The 19,853-nt window shown below is 50.5% G+C and overlaps 2 protein-coding genes across 2 annotated transcripts in view; both read right to left on the reverse strand.

Annotated features, from left to right (window-relative positions):
* Positions 1–19,853, reverse strand: part of LOC103585765 (inactive tyrosine-protein kinase 7) — a 69,468-nt gene that overhangs the window by 11,280 nt on the left and 38,335 nt on the right. The window contains exons 8-17 of the mRNA XM_008566826.1: positions 16,663–16,796; positions 16,357–16,492; positions 16,098–16,217; positions 7,350–7,499; positions 7,081–7,231; positions 6,854–6,981; positions 5,408–5,611; positions 4,270–4,425; positions 3,413–3,645; positions 2,306–2,386 (exon numbers count right to left, since the gene is read on the reverse strand). Of these exons, the coding sequence (XP_008565048.1) occupies positions 2,306–2,386; positions 3,413–3,645; positions 4,270–4,425; positions 5,408–5,611; positions 6,854–6,981; positions 7,081–7,231; positions 7,350–7,499; positions 16,098–16,217; positions 16,357–16,492; positions 16,663–16,796 (1,493 nt within the window). The remainder of the gene's footprint in view (positions 1–2,305; positions 2,387–3,412; positions 3,646–4,269; positions 4,426–5,407; positions 5,612–6,853; positions 6,982–7,080; positions 7,232–7,349; positions 7,500–16,097; positions 16,218–16,356; positions 16,493–16,662; positions 16,797–19,853) is intronic.
* Positions 11,453–16,088, reverse strand: LOC103585758 (inactive tyrosine-protein kinase 7-like). Its single transcript, XM_008566820.1, is given in 8 exon segments — positions 11,453–11,795; positions 11,798–12,129; positions 12,492–12,622; positions 13,575–13,725; positions 13,819–14,009; positions 14,422–14,524; positions 14,996–15,283; positions 16,067–16,088. Coding segments are annotated over 8 exon segments (1,431 nt in total). The 3' UTR covers positions 11,453–11,582.

Raw genomic sequence — 19,853 nt, forward strand, 5'->3', positions numbered from 1 at the left:
AAAAAAACAAAAAAAAAAAAAAAAAAAAAAAAAAAAAGACCCACATGAATCCCAAAACTAATTTAGTGGGTTTAAAAAAAACAAAACAGGAGAGGAAATATCAAGTGCATCAAATACAGTGTTGGGCCGAGCCCGTGGGGCACTCGGGAGAGTGTGGCGCTGGGAGTGCAGCAGCGCTCCCACCGCGGGTTCGGATCCTATATAGGGATGACCAGTGCGCTCACAGTGCTCACTGGCTGAGCATGGTGCGGCCGGTCTCAAAAAGGACAAAAAAAAACCAAATACAGTGTTGTGGAAGTTTGATTTTAGTTATATATGTGTGCACACATGTGCATGTGTGTGTGCTGGATCATGAGTAAAATGCATTTCTTATAGAGGATCCTAATCAAAAAACATTTCAAAGCCACTGGTTTCCATGAGGAGGGCTCCTCGAATTTTAATGAACTTAAGAATTGGCTGGAGAGCTTGTTTGAAAACTTCAGGACCTCGGACCTCACTGTCAAATTCCATCATTCTGAGGCATGGTCCAGAAACCTGAATTTTTTAAGAAGCAACTCTCCATCTGATGTAGAATATTGTCCTTGGAGAGTGTAGAACCCAACTTATTGAAGGTGGTCACCATAAAATTTAAGAAGCTAAGGCCAAAAAGCATGAGAGAGATGTTTAGCAAAAGTAGTGATGACATGCAGTTAAATAGAGTCCCTAAGGTCACATGACAGAGGTAAGTGATTGCCTGTTACCTGTCTAGTCCCTGTCCCAGTCAGAGAAACCTACCTTGACTCTCTCTCCTGAAGCTATCCCCTTCCTGCCATTCTACTACTTCCTGTCCTTGAGAATTGAACTCAAATGGCTTTCTCTTACCAGGAAACTTCTTTGTTAACCACAACCATCTGTACCTAAAGGACCTGGATGCATTCACTGTTTCTTATTTATGCCTCTCACCTGCTTTTTGTGTCTTACCTCAAGCCTGTAAGGCACATGCCATACTCTTTTTACCTAATCTCCCCAACTAGATCATAAATGCTCCAAGGGTAGGATGCCTTTCAATTTCAATTTTGCATCCCCAAGGGCCATTAGGGCCATGCCTGGCTCAGTTAAGAGTCACTGTCTCTATGAGTGTCCTCATTTGTGAGCATTTTGGTCCTGAAATCCCACCTAGCTGGAGCAGCATGTCCTGTCCTGCAACTTCCCCTCTACAGCCACTGCAGACGGTTTGTGCAACCTCACAGGGATGGAGGCAGGCGTGTGGCATCAGGGGGCCCGGTCACTTGCTCTGTCTGGGCCTTAATAAATGCACCTGTATTGGGAGGGGGTCAGCCTGAAGGGCATGGAACCACTTCCCCAGAGATCAGGAGCAGCCAGGGTCCCATTCAGGTGATGATCAACCAGCCATGCCTTTCTGCTCTGTCCTCAGAGTCTGTGACATGGGTCAGCTTACAAAGCATGGAATGGTCACCTGGGAGGGAGGGCCATAGCAATCTCGGCCTACCCTGCCCGGAGCTCTGATTGGTTTAGGAGGTGACTTCGCTCTTGGCTTGGAAGCAGAGTGCCCAGTCACATGACAGGAAGTAGAACCATTTCACAGAGGGGAGCAGAAGGCTGTGGAAAGGAAAAGCCTGAAGGAAGAAAGAGGAGGCAGGGCCACAGCCAACCCCAGGCCTCAGGATGGTATCGACTGAGGTGGCAAGGGGTGGTAGGCAAGCTCTCCCTTCTTCACTGTTTCAACCAAGGTCTGCTCCACCATGGGGCCCCAGCCAGGGCTCTGTGCCTAGAACTCTGCCCAAAAGGCAGAAGGAGAACCAGAAGGAAATGCTGGGCAGCTCTCTGCCCAAGTCAGAGTGAAAGTGTGAAAACCACAGAGGGTGAAACTGGGGCAGCCCATTCACAGAAGAGTCATCTACATTCAGAGGCTGAAGAAACATGCTTGCTCGGGGCCACACCCCGCCCAGCAGGCCACTGGACTTGGGCTGCTCGCTGCCTCTCCCGCGGAAGCTCCTGCTCCAGAGGCAAGGGCCAAGAGCAGCTCTTCTGCGTGAAGTGGCAGTTCAAAGCCACTTTCAGGCTACATGACCTGGGACAAGTCACTTAGCCTCTCTAAGCCTCAATTTCTTCATCCACAAGATGGGTATAGCAACACATATTTTGGAGGACTACTATGATAATTAAGGTAAGATACATGAAGTATTCGCTGTAGGGAGCACTCAAGAAATGGTACCTCTATTACTGTGACTGCCCTTGCTCCTGGCCCACCCTTGGGGACCTTCTCCCTCCCTCCTTCCCTCCCTCCCTCCCTCCCTGTCCTCACCTTCTGCTTGGTGCTGAGGGGCTGTGACTTCAATTTTTCATCCTTGCTCTTGGAAATCCTCAGGAACTGTTTGAGATCTCCCTGAGGGAAAAGCCAAGCATCCCTATCAGGTCAGAACCAAGCCACTGGCTCTAAAGCATCAAACCAAACAGGTGCTCGCAGAGTCCCTGCCTGGGCAGGCGGTAAGAAGCCCTGGCCCATACACTCACCCCAGCCTGGACCCCACTCCTCTGGGGAAAATCCACAGGGAATGCGGGAATTAAAAAACATATAGGAGATGCTCCTAGAAGCCCTCTCAGTCAGAAAGAGAAGAGAATTGTCATCCTTACCCTTGGGGGAGCCCCCAGACAGGTAGGGTGACAAAGCCCCTGCCTTCGAGGAACTAAGAGGAAAACACAGTCCCCTACCCTCTGTCCTCACAGGTCCCTGAGAGGAAACCCTTGTCCTTCAGGGATTTATAATTTAATAGACATAAACAAACAGGGGAGAACACCAGCAGCAGAAACATACACAAAGTACTGGTTAATGGAAAGACTGAGAACAACTGCTCCCCCACTTCCTGCTCCAGAGCTGGGGGATTGATAAGCAGCAGTTTGAGGACCACGGGGATTAGGGCCTAGACCAGCTAGGGAATGAAAAGGAAGGGGCAGCTCTGAGAATGACAACTTGGGTTTTCAATGAGGAGAAGCCTGGTGGCTGGGCTGACACTCATGCCACAGGGGTCCCAGAGTGCTGGGAAGGAAGGAAGGAAAGCCAAGTCTGATAGCTTTATTCCTAAGTGACAAGCACGGAGGAGAACAAAATAACAAACCAAAGAAAATCAAAGTCAGGGAAGACGACCTGGAAGGCATCCATGCAGTGTGCAGAGTGAGAATCCCCAGAAGAACTTAGGACCAACCCCCAGACACCGACAGGAAAGACAGGTGCTAGAGAGCTGGTAGGGCAAGAAACAGAGCATCTCAAGGTGGCAACGGCAGGCAGGTGGAGGTCTCAGCGGAGACCACACTAGACAAGGTTTTCAGGGTGCTCCAGCCCCCGACCCCTGCCCCTGCCCCTATCAAGACATCACCCTGCCTGAGCCCCCGAGGCCCCCTGCCAATAGCATACCAGGTCCACATACTCCAGCAGCATGTAGTGAGGCTCAGCCTCCCGGCACAGCCCCAGAAGCCGCACCACATTTGCGTGGTTCAGCTTCCCAAACATCTCGAACTCCCTCCGGAAGTCCAGCTGCTGCTGCTCATCCTTGCTCTGCAGGCTCTTCACAAGCACCAGGGTCTCCGCCACTCCCTCCTCCAAGCCCTGTGCCTTTGCCAGGAACACCTCCCCAAACTCACTTTTCCCTGTGGGTACAGGTCTGGGTCAGCCAGCTTCCTTCACCCAAGCAGAGCATGCCCCTGACTTGGGGGGGTGCCCAGACTCTCACACAGTGGGAAGTCTTGCTGCACCCCACCCACCTAGGATGGGCAACAGCCCTGGGTCTGCTGTGTGACCCTCTCACTGTCAGGGCTTCAGTGTCTCCCACAGTAAAATTAAAGGACTGGATAAGAGGCAGCATTTTCCAAAGGGTGGTCTGCATGAGAATTTTTGGTAGCTCATGATAAACTTATGTTTCAATAGTTACACGTTTAACGTATGCAAGCAAAAAATGTAACTAGAACAATCCCATAATTTCTCATTTTCCCCTAGAACAAAGCTAATGTTACTTAAATCAAAACAAACAAAAAAAAGGAATCAATTTAAAGAAAACATCAAATAAATAATCCTACAGGTAGGACACAGGAATGGGAAAATCTGTGAGGGGGTGTGTTTGTGAGTAACAGGCACTGGGGACACACTGGACTAGATTTCTCCCTATGCTCCCCTCCCGACCTCACATTCTAGATCTCAGGGACTTCAGAGCCACCAGCCCATAACCCAGCCTCTAGACAGAACCAGCAGGGGCAGCTGTAGTCAGAGCAACATACCCAGTGTGGTGATGGGCTGCAGGCTGGTCCGTGGGAAGTGCATCTTATCACTTGTGCTGTGGCGTTTGTTGGTGGCTGCGGGGCCAGAGCCCAAGCTGGTCAAGGCTACTTCCTCTTGGATCTCTGCTGAGGGTTGCCCATTCTGCAAAGGCCCCCCTGGGAAGAAGAAGCACAGGGGAATGTCAGGATGAGACCTGACACTCGAGGCATCACAGGGACTTCAGTTCTCTCCCCAGTTTCCCACTTCTGTCAAGTTGGGCCTAACCACAGTGTTCCACATGAAAGGGCTAGTCTAACTGATGAACTGATGGGGCTAAGACAGAGGGGGGATAGGCATCCCTCAGGGTAGGACCACTTATTGATGCAGCTGATTATGACCTCTGAAACTGAAGAAACTGCAGAAGTCTAATGTGAATCAGTGGTCCCTGAATACCACATCTACATAAGGGTTTTCGCTTTCATGGGGCCTCCTATGTGCAAAGCCCTAAGCAGGCACAAAGGGGAAATCGCATCAAGGGAGACCCAACCCTGCTCCTGAAGCTGCTAAAGGGAGAGCCCAGCAATGCCCCTGAGGAGCTCCCTCTGTGTGTGTTGGGAGTGGGGGTGCGGGGGGGATAGGAAGCAGGAAAAAGATTGCCCTTGGGGGAATTCCCAGACTAATTGGGGGAGACAAGATGTACAACAGAAACAGGTATACATATACTAACTTTTTTTTTTTTTTTTTAAAGATGACCAGTAAGGGGATCTTAACCCTTGACTTGGTGTTGTCAGCACCACGCTCTCCCAAGTGAGCTTAACAGCCATCCCTACATGGGATCCAAACCCGTGGCCTTGGTGTTATCGGCACCACATTCTCCCAAGTGAGCCATGGGCTGGCCCCTACATATACTAATTTTATCTGTGGTTTAGTGCTGAGAAACCTAGGAACCTGGTCCAAGAGGCTCCAATGAGGAAGTCTTGAGCCAGGTTGCTTAGAAGCCAAAGCCCTGGGAATCCAAGTCCAAGCTTCTACCTAGGGTGGAATAGCCCCAGCCACAAGACCCAGCACGAGTGGCCCATTTCCTGCAGTGCTGCAGGAGGGCACTCAGCGCCTGTACACTGCCCCACCCCCACCCCAGACCTCGAGGGGGCCCCTCACCGTTGAGGCACTCCATCTCTGGCTCCTCGCCCTCTGGCTGCTTCTGCAGCCGCTTGGCTTTGCAGCGCTTCTTGCAGTAGAACATGAGGCCCAGCACGGCAATGATGTAGGCTACAGCGGCACCCACTGACAGCCCAATGGTCTGGATCATCTTGTAGGGGGGAGGGCTGCCTGGGCCCTCCGACTCCTCCAACACAGGCTTGTCTGAGAGACACATAGGTGGGTCTGGGCAGGGACTGCTGATGCAAACCATGTCCTACTTCTCTACTAACTCCTTCCTACCCCACATACATGACAGCTTCCCAGACACTCGATGGCCTAACCAAGCCAGCGAGACCCGGGAAGGGGCACCACCTTCACTGGCTTTATAGGGAAGGCTCTGAGGGAGATAAGGCTAGTGATTCCCGAGCTGGCTGTGCATCAGAACCCAAGACAGGGACACATATAAAAAAAAACCCTGTCACGGCACCACCACAAACACACACTATTGGTTAACAAGCTTCCTAAGTGACTGGATACTGTGAATCAGGCCCTGGACAGCAGCATTTGGGAACTTCTGGTTTAGGATCCCTGTCATTGCCTGGCACAGAGCAGATTCCTCAATAAATATATCTGTAGAAGGGATCTTCTAGTCTAAGGATCTTCAACAACCCTTGGAGACAGAGGTCCCAGAGGACATTAGGGGAACTGAGGAAGAGAGGCCATGGGGGAGACTATGCAGGATCCCCAACTTCCACACAAACTCCAGTGGCTTCAACTAAAGGGGCCGACATCACTTCATTTTTATACACTTAAACTTTGTCATACTTTGCCTAGGAAAACAATTCTGCTACTAAGCCAAAAAAGTTTGAGAACCTCTCATTTAAACCACCTCCATCTTACAGATGCAGAAACAAGACTCCAGAGGGAAAATAACCCCTCCAAGGGCACAGAGCTGGTTAGCAGGAAAAGCCTAGTCCGTGACCTTTCACTGACACATCATCCTCTCTGGGTCTCCAGCCCAAAGGAACCTTATCCTGCTTTGTCCTGACCTGATCCCCTCCCCACCCACCCAGGGATACATGTGGCTGCAGCAGGAGCCATTTTAGGAAGAAAACACCCTCATTTTAGGAAAACACCCACCTGCTCCCCAACACACACACACACCCCAGCCATGGAATGTGAAATATACTCCATTTTAGGAAGAAAACACCCACCTGCTCCCCAACACACACACACACCCCAGCCATGGAATGTGAAATATACTATTCCATAGTTCTCATTAACAGCCCAGATCTAAGCAAGGAATCTAAGACTGTGCAGTGGCATGGTAGAGGGGACACAGCTGAATCCCCTCCTCCACCACAAAAATGGCTTAAGTGCCTCTGTGTACAGGGGGCCGATGAGTACAAGAGAACAGTGTTTGGCCCACCACTTCCTGTGCAGGACGCCCCTACCCAGCCATACCCACGACGTAGAGGGGGGCCTCTGTGTGCTTGATGTTGCAGCTGTTGCCCGCGATGCAGGTGTAGCGGCCTGAGTCCTCAGGGGCCACGTCATGGATCACCAGGGAGCCGTTCTGGAAGATGTGCATCCTGCCGGGTGAGAAGCCACACTGCTGCCCTCCTGGCCGGCTCCTTGGGAGACAAGGCTGCAGGAGAGGCAGGGCAGGTATGGGAGGGAGGCAGCCCTACCTGGGTCCCAGCTTGGTGGGGTCCAGGATGCGGTCTTTGCCCTTCCACTGAATGAGTGGCTTGGGGTCCCCCTGGGCCTCGCACCGCAGCAAGGCTGTGTGGCCCTGGTACACAGTTGTGCGCTCTGGCTCCACCTTGAAGGTTATGAAAACTGGATGGGAAGAGATTAGCGAGGGGCAGGAAGTGGTGAGTAATGGGGCTGGCCCAGTGCAGGACGCTGCCCCACCAGGCCTGCCAGCCCTGGCCCCAGGGCCCTGCCATGGTCGCACCTGCCACAGTGAGCTGGACGTGGGCACGAATCTGGCCCTGTGGCCCGTTGGAGGCAATGCAAGTGTAGTTGCCAGCATCATCTCGGGTCACCCGGGCAAAGTGCAGGGTCCCAGCATTGTCTGTCACCCACTCTGGAAGGCTACTCCCATCTGCAGAAGCAACAAGGGGAAATTATGAGATGGATCAGAGTTACATGGGTGGCTGGCAATGCTCTCAGTTACTCAGCTCTACTCAAAAACATGCCATCGCCCCTGACTACCCACAGGAGAAGTCCACACTCCTGAGCCAGGTGTTGCAAGTCCCCCATTATTTACTCCTTTTCCAGTTTTCAGTCTTGCCTCCTTCTCCTGCACTGTACACCGTTCCACCTCTGCTGAACTGGACTTCTGATCGGCCCAGAGGTGACCTCATTCTCATCCTCATCACCTATCACACCTCACTCCCAGGACCCATTCCTGCTCCCTGCCACCATCCCAGGCTTCAGATCCACTGGAGCCCCCCCCCCCCCCAAAGCTCCCCCAGACCTGAGCAGCAGAGGCCCCACTTTCTCCTCAGAACATACAGCCCTACTCCCTCACTCTCACAGCTGATGGGAGTGTAAAAACTGTTCCAACCCTTTAAAAAACAATTTGGCAACCTGCATCAAGGGTTGTAAAAATGTTCATAGCCTTTTATACATAATTATTCCATTTCTGGGACTCTTTCCCAAAGGAAATAAAATTAAATCCAGAAAAAAACCTTTGGCTTAAAGATGTTTATTGCAGCAATAAAACAGGAGGGAGGAGGTAGTTAACAACCCAAATCTCCAACATTTAGGAAATACGTAAGTAAATTATGGTAAACCTAATCATTGGAATATTATTGCAATCATCAAAACCAATGTTTATGCAGAATATACAAAGACATGGGGAAATGCTTCATAATGTTAAGTAAAAAAGGATTTAGATTTACATACAGTTATCTGCATTTTCTATTTCTTTTTTTTTTTTCCTTTTTGTCTTTTTTCGTAACTGGCAACGGATCGCAACCCTCAGTGTCGTGCCCGTACCGGACCGGGACCGGCAACAGGATCGCAACCCTCGGTGTTGCGCCCGCACCTCGCTCAGCCAGTGAGCGGCCGGTCCGTATGTGGGATCCGAACCCTCGGCGGGAGTGCCACCGCGCTTCCCAAGCGGCGCACTGTAGCAGTGCGCCACGGGGCCGGCCCTGCATTTTCTATTTCTATGACAAGCAGTTCTAAATCATGTAAGTTTAATAAGTGAAAACTATATGTACAATAAAACTGCTATGTAAAAACAAAAAGATATGCACAGAAAAAGAAGAGGACACACACCCAAAGATGATGGATAGTGGGATTATGCATTTTTTTTCTCCCAAAACTTTCTAAAAGAGCCCATGTAACTTTTATGTTGCAAAGGATAAACTATTCTGAAAAGGGGGAAAGGAGGACTTTACACTGTCTGGACCAATCCAACCTCCTGTTGCCTAGAATCGTCTTCTATATGGCCCAATGCTGTAATCTGACCCCTTTTGTGTCTGGCTTTTTTCTTCCTAAATGGACCATAAATAAGTCCTCCATATCTTGTCTATCCCCACGGTTCCTGGCACAGTGCTGGCCACTCAGCTGGCCCTCAGGCATGCACACAGCTCATCAGTGGATGGCCTGCCTGCCTCATCCCATGCCCACATGGTACCCACCTGCCCGTACCCACTTAATAGTGGGCTTCTCTCGGCCTGTGGCTGAGCAGGGCACCGTGGCCTCCTTGTCAAACTCCATGCACTGCTGTGGCTGGGGTGGTGGCGTGAACTTGAGCTTTTCTATTTCAGCAGAGGGCAGCAGGCAGGTAGAAAGAGGAGGAACTGAGGCAGCTGGATAGGCCAGGCGAGTCTTGCTGCTCCCTCCCCTTTCTTTCCCGCCTGGCCAGGCAAGGTGATCTCCCCACACATGCCAGCTCACCCAGCACTTGGACTCGGGCCTGCGCCTCAATGCTGCCAGCTGGAGTGCTGCTCACACAGCGATACCATGTCCCATCATACACCTCCACGTTGTTGATGCGCAAGGTCCCGTTCTTGGAGACCTCGAACCGTGAGTCCTGCAGCACATAAGACATGACCATGGGAGGCTTCAGAGCCTGAGCCGACACGAACACCTCCCAGGGGCAGCCTCAGGGGAAAGGGAGCTATGGAGGTGAGCATGGAGAGAGCTGTGGGAGGGAATTCCCACACCCTGACCCCATCCAGCAGCAGCAGTCCTCTTTCTCACCTCCGAGATGAGCATCTGGTTTCTGTACCACATGACTGTGGGTTTTGGTGTGGCCCAGCTGACCTATCAGCTGACTGCAGATACACCCCTGAGCCCAGCTGAAGCACATGCAGCTAATGAGCCATCCCAGCTGAACCCTGCCCACACAGTCAGAAGCAAATTGATAGCTGTTGTTTCAAGCCACTATGTTTTGGGGTGGTTTGTTATGCAGCAGTGGATAACTGATCCACTTAGAATACAAGCCAAAGTCCTTCTATATTCTTATAAGGTCCCACATTTCTAGTCTCCACCTCTCAGCAAACACTCTCAAAATCATTTACTCAACTCCAGCCACACAGGCTACTACTGTCCCTCTAACACACAAGCTGGTTTCTGTATCAGGGCCTCTCACATGGCTGGTGGCTCCCACCTTAAGTACCAGTTCAAATGCCATCTTCTACAGAGGTCTTCTCTAAACTCTTCCTGGCCCCCACCCTGTCTCTCTCTGTCACCCTATTTTATTTTTTTTCATGGCTCTACTGCCACCTAAAATTATATAGTTATTCATTCAGTTGTTTGTTTGCTTTGCCACTCCTATTAGAATAAGCACTCCAGAAGAGATGGGTTTCTGCCTACTTTATTCACTGATGCACTCCCAGCACAAAAAGAAGGCACTCGACCAACCTCTGTTGGCTGACTGCAGTCCCAGAGCTCTCCCTCCGCTGCGCTCTACCCACTATCCCTCAGCACCTGATCTGGCCACCCCTGCATCACGCACTCTCTCTCAAACTCCACAGGCCTCTTCCTCAGACTGTAGTGCAGGGCACTTGGTAGGGCTCAGGCAGTGTCAGCTCAATGATGGATCAAAGCCAGCAATTTCCAAACTTGAGCATGCACAAGCATCACCTGGAGCACTTATCAGACACACCTCTGCCTGGGCCCCACCCCTAGAGCTGGGTTAGGAGATGTGCAGTAGGACCTCAGGTTCTATATTTTTATTTATTTATTTATTTATTTATTTATTTATCTATCTATCTATCTATCTATCTATCTATCTATCTATCTACTATCTATCTATCTATCTATCTATCTATGCAGCTGGCTGGTACAGGGACCTGTCGGACTTGACTGGAGAGAGGCTGACCATGTAGCCTGCATTTGTCTGCATGTCACTGTGTAAATGTCCTGAGCACCATTCCCTGTGTGCTGTGGCTTCCCTCCAGAACTAGGAGACTGAGCACAAGAGGACATGTCTTCTGAGATTTCAGTAACTTAATGGGAATAATCTCATCAAAACTTCACATTTACAAAGCCTTTTCATATTCAAATCCTTCTGCAAATTTACCCACTTGGAAAAATGTTAGTAATGTAAAGGTAAGTGGAAGCAGCAGATTGCAAAACAGTTTGTACGCAAAGCCTTTTCATATTCAAATCCTTCTGCAAATTTACCCATTTGGAAAAATGTTAGTAATGTAAAGGTAAGTGGAAGCAGCAGATTGCAAAACAGTTTGTACGTGTGTGTGTGTGTGTGTGTGTGTGTGTGTGTGTGCGCGCGTGCATATTATATAGTCTGTACTGTGTATCCTTTTAAACTACCACAGAGATTTCTAATAAGGCATGGTACAAAGAAATGAGTAAACAAATAAATCCCTATGCCTGTAGCAACCATATATAGGATTTTAATTCATATGTAATTCCAGTCATATTCATCGCTTTTTCCCCTTTTCATAAGTCTACTAAAGAAATTTGGAAAGTATAACAAACTAAAACAAAATAAAAATAGTTTTGTCCACTGTTACCTCCCAAAAATAAAAAAGAAAAATCTTTTTTATCTGCTTCATTTGATCTTTCCAACCACCCTGTGGGATAGGGAGTGGATTATGAGCCCCATTTTATGGACGAGGGGACTGAGCCCTAGCAAGGCAGTTGACCTGCTATCCGTGGTCACTCTGTGCACTGGGGACAGAGTGGGACCCTGGCCTCTGGACTCCTAGTCCCATTGCTCTTTCTTTCCTCTGCAGCCAGAGGACAATTTTTCTGCAAGGGCCACCACTACTTCCTCTGGCGCACCCTCCCCAACCTCTGTGTCTGGCTCTCCACTGTCCACTCCAACTCCCAGCAGTCCATTGATTCCAGCCTGCAGCACCCAGAGCTGAGAAAGCCTCAGGTAAGCACCAGGGAAACCTCTGTCCATCACCCCTAGAGTCCAAGCTTCCATGGACCTGGACTCCTCTCCATCTGTCCTCAACCTTCAGGGCAAATGTGCTCACTGGCCACGGTGATGTTGATATCCTGTCGCCGCTGACCAGCCAGGTTGGCTGCATGGCAGGTATAGATGCCAGCATCACTCTCAGCAGTACTGGCAAACACCAACTCGTGGCCCTTCTGGTAAACCCTGCCATGGGCAGGTAGCCGGGCTCCCGCGTGTTCCCACCACACACTAGGCTCCGGCAGTCCCTTGGGGGGCAGGCAGGCCACACGCTCCTCACTGCCAGCTGTGAATACCTGTGGCTCAAGTGGCAGCATGTCTTCAATCTCTGCAAGGGTGTGAGTAGGAGGGGAACAACCCGATTACTGTGGGTTTCAGGGTACATGATGTTCTCCCATAGCAAGCCTAGGCCCTTTCTAGCTGCAACCCTCCTCTGTCCCTCTACATCTCCTCTTCCTACCCCCAGCATCCCCTCCCTCCCTCCGCCCTCCAAGCTGCTTTTTTTTTTGGTGGCTGGCTGGTACAGAGATTGAACCCTGGACCCTGCTGTTATCAGAACCATGCTCTAACCAGCTGAGCTAAACAGCCAGCCCCCAAGCTGCTTTCTGAGTGGAAAAAGGAACCTAAATCTCTATGTGCCAACAACATTAAAGGCAGCCCAACCTCAGCACTCCAGACCCAGGGACTCACCTGCCAGGTGAAGTGTGGCCTCCAGGACAACAGGTGGGCCCCTCTGCCCCTGGCCGATGCAGCGGTAAACCCCTGCATTGCGTGGCCGGACCTGGGTCAGCAGCAAGGATCCATTGGCAAACACCGTGGCTCTGCGGAGGTGTGGGGGACTGTAGAGGGGAAAGAGTGCTATTTGGAAGAAGAGGCCCACAGACCTCCTTATGGAAGGGAATGTGATGGAACCCCATCCTGCAAAGGTTGGAGATGCAGGAAGGAATGGGCCAGGAACAGGGCAGAGAGAAGGAAGCCAACACTCCACATCGGTGTGTGTACGCAGGCATTCATGCACGTGTGTGTCTGTGTGTGTTCCAATTACAAGAGGCATAGCTTTGGGGGCCACAAGGCAAACAGCAGTCCAAGTGAGAGAGAGGAGTAGTTAGCAGTGTGCAACTGTTGAGACAGAGAGACCACCTTCCTGCAGGGCCAGGCTGGTAAGGCACCCAGCTCCAGGGGTCAGAGCCCCCCAGCCACACCAGATGAACTACTGATGATGTCCTCAGGGCTGAAACCAGGTGGGAACTATGCCCCAAAGACCATAGTCACACCCGACACCGCAAACACGCTCTGTTCTCCCAGGGCCTGGGCAAGGACAGAAGTCCCTATAGAGGGGCTCGAACCTACCAGCACCTTCTGGAGGTGTTTGCTTCCTCCAAAAATGTGTCTGTGTGTGTGTAAGGTGTCTCTGCCATCCTGGACCTTGTTATCCAGACTGTGACCACCTAGGTCCCCTGTGTTCCTCCCATGTACTCACCCATCCTAGAAGATCCATGTGGGCGAGAGAGGAGGGTAGAGAGAAGTAAAGCCAACACTAGCTCATAGAGTGCCTTTGTGCAAACTGGAAAAAGATGCCCTTTCCTGAGACTTCCCTTTGTTGGACTCAATTGGTAACAGCAAACATTTTACTGCCATCTGCTGGACATTTGAAGTAAAACATGTACAAATCTATGATGTCTGTGATTTGAATCTCATCCCCTCTACAGAAGGTTTGTGTGCAGCGCACAACCTGTACCACAGTACTGGAAGGCTCCCAGCCAGACACCTTACCGACTGCGATTTGTGATGGGAGTCTCGTCCTCAAAGGCCCACTGCAGGCTCGGGGGTGGCTGGGCTGAGAACTGACAATGGAACATGGCCTCCTCGTTCCTTGCCACTACCATGTCTTGGGGCGCCAGCACCACTCTGGCAAAGCTTTCATCTGGGGCAGGGGAAGCACGGGGGAATGAGCAGGCAGGGTGGTGAGGCCCCTCCCACCCCCTCCTCCCCTCCTCCATCCCCACCCCAAGCATACCAGCAATGCTCAAGGTGAAGTTCTGGTTGCTGCAGGCCTGGCCAAAGGCATTGTGGGCACAGCAGGAGTAGAGACCACTATGCTCAGGACTGGCCGGCCAGAGCATCAGGTTCCGCTCCTTGCTGCTGACTGTGTGGTTGCTTTGACCATCAGAAAGAGGGGTCCCATCTCGGAACCACTGATAGGTGGGCCTGCAGAGCAGAGGGGGTCAGCAGTGTGGGGGGGTACTCAAGTGGCCAGTGGAAAAGATACAGTATCAGAGGGTCAGTTAGACCCCTCAGTTTACAAATGCAGAACTGAGGCCCGAGGGAGAGAGGTGACTTGCACAGGGACACACAACAATTAAGGGGCAAAATCAGGCTGAGCACAAGATCTCTCAGCTCCCAGAATCCAGGGATCACTCCACGCACAATGCTGGCCCTCCTCAAATTACCAGGGGTGGACATGGAGCAGCATTTGGGGAGAGGTGAAGAGCACTGTGGTGGGGGCAGGGAGTAGTTACAGAATGCAGCAACGTAGACCTGCATAGAGTCTGAGATTTGAGGAAACATCTCTACCTGTCTAGAATAATCCTCTCCATCCCCACCCTCCTTGGCTCCTTACCGAGGGTGCCCGTCAATGTGACAACGAAGTGTAACCTGGGTCTGTGGCTGGATCTCAGCTTCTGACGCTGGATGCTTCAGGACCACAGGACCTGCCTCAATCCCTGCAGTAGAGGCCATGGTGCAGTGAGGGGAAGAGCAGCACAAGGGCAAGAAGGCAGAGGGAAGGGAGAACAAGTGGGGAGCTATGGACCTTGAGGTTCTGAAGCCAGCAGACACAGGGAAGCCCTGTGAAGCTGAGGCCAGGGCTCCAAGCACCAGAGACTGAGTGCCCGCCCCTGAGTGCCCGCCCCGTCCCTGGCAGGACAAGCCTGACACCTGGCCAATGGCCTCACCGCCTTCTCCAAAAGCATTCAGCAGGTAAAAGGGCCCAAGACTCGAAGGAGAAAGAAAAACTTTTGGAAAAAATGAAACTTTTAATTTTCTCTTATTCACACAGCAGAAAGAGCTGACCACAACTGCTTCTGACTGCCCCATGCAACTGGAAAGGAGAAGCTGAGGCAAAGGAGGGGTCCCCCAAGGCTCGAGAGTTGAGGGTCTGATAGGGGAACTAGGCACAGCTCCCTGGCTCTCACATTTGATGTTGAAGGAGGCATTGGCACTGTGGGCTTCCTCTCCAGTGATGTCATCCCGAGCCACACACTGGAAGGCGCCGGAGTCCTGCAGCCGGTCCACAGCTGCAAAGCTCAGGCTACTGTCCTGGGCAAAACGCCGCTCAGTGTCTTGGACAGGGGCCCCGTCCAGCAGCCAGTACACATGCACTGGGCCCGGGGCCTCAACCTCACAGCGGAGCAGCGCCCGGCGCCCCTGCAGTGCATCCTGGGAGGACGGCTCCTTGATGAAGACAATGGCTGCCTGGGCACCTGCAGATGGGGACACAAGGAGAGGCAGGGTCAGGAGGAGCTGCAGCCTCTGTCCTAGCACAGGCCACCCTATGCACAGGAGAAGGAAAGAGGTTGAGTACACAAGAGGCATCCAATATGTGCAGGTATAAAGCATCATGATAACACAACTGACAAGAGTCCACTAGGAACTTCTTTTCCCCCTCATTTTAAATGGGGATGATAATACCTCAAAGGGATCCCACAATTTTCTTTTCTCCCTTTTTCTTTTTCTTTTTTTTTNGGCGGGAGCGCTGCCGCGCTCCCAAGCGGCGCACTGTAGCAGTGCGCCACGGGGCCGGCCCTGCATTTTCTATTTCTATGACAAGCAGTTCTAAATCATGTAAGTTTAATAAGTGAAAACTATATGTACAATAAAACTGCTATGTAAAAACAAAAAGATATGCACAGAAAAAGAAGAGGACACACACCCAAAGATGATGGATAGTGGGATTATGCATTTTTTTTCTCCCAAAACTTTCTAAAAGAGCCCATGTAACTTTTATGTTGCAAAGGATAAACTATTCTGAAAAGGGGGAAAGGAGGACTTTACACTGTCTGGACCAATCCAACCTCCTGTTGCCTAGAATCGTCTTCTATATGGCCCAATGCTGTAATCTGACCCCTTTTGTGTCTGGCTTTTTTCTTCCTAAATGGACCATAAATAAGTCCTCCATATCTTGTCTATCCCCACGGTTCCTGGCACAGTGCTGGCCACTCAGCTGGCCCTCAGGCATGCACACAGCTCATCAGTGGATGGCCTGCCTGCCTCATCCCATGCCCACATGGTACCCACCTGCCCGTACCCACTTAATAGTGGGCTTCTCTCGGCCTGTGGCTGAGCAGGGCACCGTGGCCTCCTTGTCAAACTCCATGCACTGCTGTGGCTGGGGTGGTGGCGTGAACTTGAGCTTTTCTATTTCAGCAGAGGGCAGCAGGCAGGTAGAAAGAGGAGGAACTGAGGCAGCTGGATAGGCCAGGCGAGTCTTGCTGCTCCCTCCCCTTTCTTTCCCGCCTGGCCAGGCAAGGTGATCTCCCCACACATGCCAGCTCACCCAGCACTTGGACTCGGGCCTGCGCCTCAATGCTGCCAGCTGGAGTGCTGCTCACACAGCGATACCATGTCCCATCATACACCTCCACGTTGTTGATGCGCAAGGTCCCGTTCTTGGAGACCTCGAACCGTGAGTCCTGCAGCACATAAGACATGACCATGGGAGGCTTCAGAGCCTGAGCCGACACGAACACCTCCCAGGGGCAGCCTCAGGGGAAAGGGAGCTATGGAGGTGAGCATGGAGAGAGCTGTGGGAGGGAATTCCCACACCCTGACCCCATCCAGCAGCAGCAGTCCTCTTTCTCACCTCCGAGATGAGCATCTGGTTTCTGTACCACATGACTGTGGGTTTTGGTGTGGCCTGGGTCTGACAATGCAAATAGCCTGGTTTGCCCTCCTCCAGCTGGCTGTCCTGGGGCTTCTTCAGCCATGTGGGCACAGCTAGAGCAACAGGGAGGAAAAGTGAAAGCTAATTAACAGGTCTCCAAAACCAAAGGACCCAACCCTAAGAAATTCTAATACCCCACTAGGCCCTGCGTTCAGTAACCCCAGGCTGCTCGGGTAAGAACTGCCACAGCTGCCCCATAGTGAAGGCCTAGGTGCCAGGACCTTTTGAAAGTTACCTCAGTTACTGTTACAATAAACCCCCATGGTATGTATTTCCGTACCCGTTTTACAGTTAAGAAAACAGCGGTTCAAAGAAATAATGGTGATTTGCTAATACATGACAGGGATAGAATTCAAAACTGGTCTGTATGACTCTAAAACCCTTGCTCTTCCTGTTACACCATAACACGCCACAGCTCAGCCCTCAGATCTCTGTTCTGTTTTAGCCACACTCACTCCCTACATGAGCTCATCCAGTCGACAACCTTCAGTGCCGTATGAACGCATGATTCCCAAACCTATTCCTCACTTTTGACCTCCCCCCATGAGCTTCAAGGCATTTCCAACTAGATATCTAAAAGCATCTCAAACTTCACGTGTGCAAAAGAGAATAGCAGATTTCCCCCAAAATCCAGTTTTCCCTATCTCAGTAAATAATACCGCTATCCAGTCAATCATGGAAGCCAAAAACCTAGCCTTGACTTCTCTCTACACCTCCCACGACCATCACACTCACTTTACACAAACCCTACCTACTTTCGCTCCAAGTGTATCATGATTTGACCACCTCCCCCTCCACTGCTACTACCTCTGTTTCAACTTCCTTCAACAACTCCCCTAGATTATCATCACAGCCATCTACCAACTGGTCTTCTGCTCATACTCTTGCCCCTAGCATTCTAGTCTTCTCAGAACAGCCAGAATAATCTTCTAAAAAATCAATCTGCTACTCAAAACCCTGCAAGGACTTCCCATCCAACTTGGTGTTGGTAGATTGTTGATAGCTGAAAACAGTCCTCCTATCCATTTCATCTCTTTGTAATAGGATGCCGATACTTTACCCATCAAGAGGCAGAGTCTATTTCTCTACTCCCTGGAATCTGGGTGGTCTATGACTTGCCTTGTCCAAAAGAATACAGCAAAAGTGTTGCAGCTTCTGCTTTTGCCCTCTCGAAGTCCAGCCTCTATGTAAGAAAGCCTGGACTAGCCTGCCAGAGAAGCCATGTGGAGGAGAACCACGGGCACTCTGGTCAATAGCCTGAGTCAACTGCCAGACATGTGAGGGAGGCCATTGTAGGCTACCAGCTGACCTATCAGCTGACTGCAGATACACCCCTGAGCCCAGCTGAAGCACATGCAGCTAATGAGCCATCCCAGCTGAACCCTGCCCACACAGTCAGAAGCAAATTGATAGCTGTTGTTTCAAGCCACTATGTTTTGGGGTGGTTTGTTATGCAGCAGTGGATAACTGATCCACTTAGAATACAAGCCAAAGTCCTTCTATATTCTTATAAGGTCCCACATTTCTAGTCTCCACCTCTCAGCAAACACTCTCAAAATCATTTACTCAACTCCAGCCACACAGGCTACTACTGTCCCTCTAACACACAAGCTGGTTTCTGTATCAGGGCCTCTCACATGGCTGGTGGCTCCCACCTTAAGTACCAGTTCAAATGCCATCTTCTACAGAGGTCTTCTCTAAACTCTTCCTGGCCCCCACCCTGTCTCTCTCTGTCACCCTATTTTATTTTTTTTCATGGCTCTACTGCCACCTAAAATTATATAGTTATTCATTCAGTTGTTTGTTTGCTTTGCCACTCCTATTAGAATAAGCACTCCAGAAGAGATGGGTTTCTGCCTACTTTATTCACTGATGCACTCCCAGCACAAAAAGAAGGCACTCGACCAACCTCTGTTGGCTGACTGCAGTCCCAGAGCTCTCCCTCCGCTGCGCTCTACCCACTATCCCTCAGCACCTGATCTGGCCACCCCTGCATCACGCACTCTCTCTCAAACTCCACAGGCCTCTTCCTCAGACTGTAGTGCAGGGCACTTGGTAGGGCTCAGGCAGTGTCAGCTCAATGATGGATCAAAGCCAGCAATTTCCAAACTTGAGCATGCACAAGCATCACCTGGAGCACTTATCAGACACACCTCTGCCTGGGCCCCACCCCTAGAGCTGGGTTAGGAGATGTGCAGTAGGACCTCAGGTTCTATATTTTTATTTATTTATTTATTTATTTATTTATTTATTTATCTAGGCAGCTGGCTGGTACAGGGACCTGTCGGACTTGACTGGAGAGAGGCTGACCATGTAGCCTGCATTTGTCTGCATGTCACTGTGTAAATGTCCTGAGCACCATTCCCTGTGTGCTGTGGCTTCCCTCCAGAACTAGGAGACTGAGCACAAGAGGACATGTCTTCTGAGATTTCAGTAACTTAATGGGAATAATCTCATCAAAACTTCACATTTACAAAGCCTTTTCATATTCAAATCCTTCTGCAAATTTACCCATTTGGAAAAATGTTAGTAATGTAAAGGTAAGTGGAAGCAGCAGATTGCAAAACAGTTTGTACGTGTGTGTGTGTGTGTGTGTGTGTGTGTGTGTGTGCGCGCGTGCATATTATATAGTCTGTACTGTGTATCCTTTTAAACTACCACAGAGATTTCTAATAAGGCATGGTACAAAGAAATGAGTAAACAAATAAATCCCTATGCCTGTAGCAACCATATATAGGATTTTAATTCATATGTAATTCCAGTCATATTCATCGCTTTTTCCCCTTTTCATAAGTCTACTAAAGAAATTTGGAAAGTATAACAAACTAAAACAAAATAAAAATAGTTTTGTCCACTGTTACCTCCCAAAAATAAAAAAGAAAAATCTTTTTTATCTGCTTCATTTGATCTTTCCAACCACCCTATGGGATAGGGAGTGGATTATGAGCCCCATTTTATGGACGAGGGGACTGAGCCCTAGCAAGGCAGTTGACCTGCTATCCGTGGTCACTCTGTGCACTGGGGACAGAGTGGGACCCTGGCCTCTGGACTCCTAGTCCCATTGCTCTTTCTTTCCTCTGCAGCCAGAGGACAATTTTTCTGCAAGGGCC

This window comes from Galeopterus variegatus, unplaced genomic scaffold (assembly GCF_000696425.1).
Source record: "Galeopterus variegatus unplaced genomic scaffold, G_variegatus-3.0.2 Scaffold269, whole genome shotgun sequence".
NCBI lineage: Eukaryota > Metazoa > Chordata > Mammalia > Dermoptera > Cynocephalidae > Galeopterus > Galeopterus variegatus.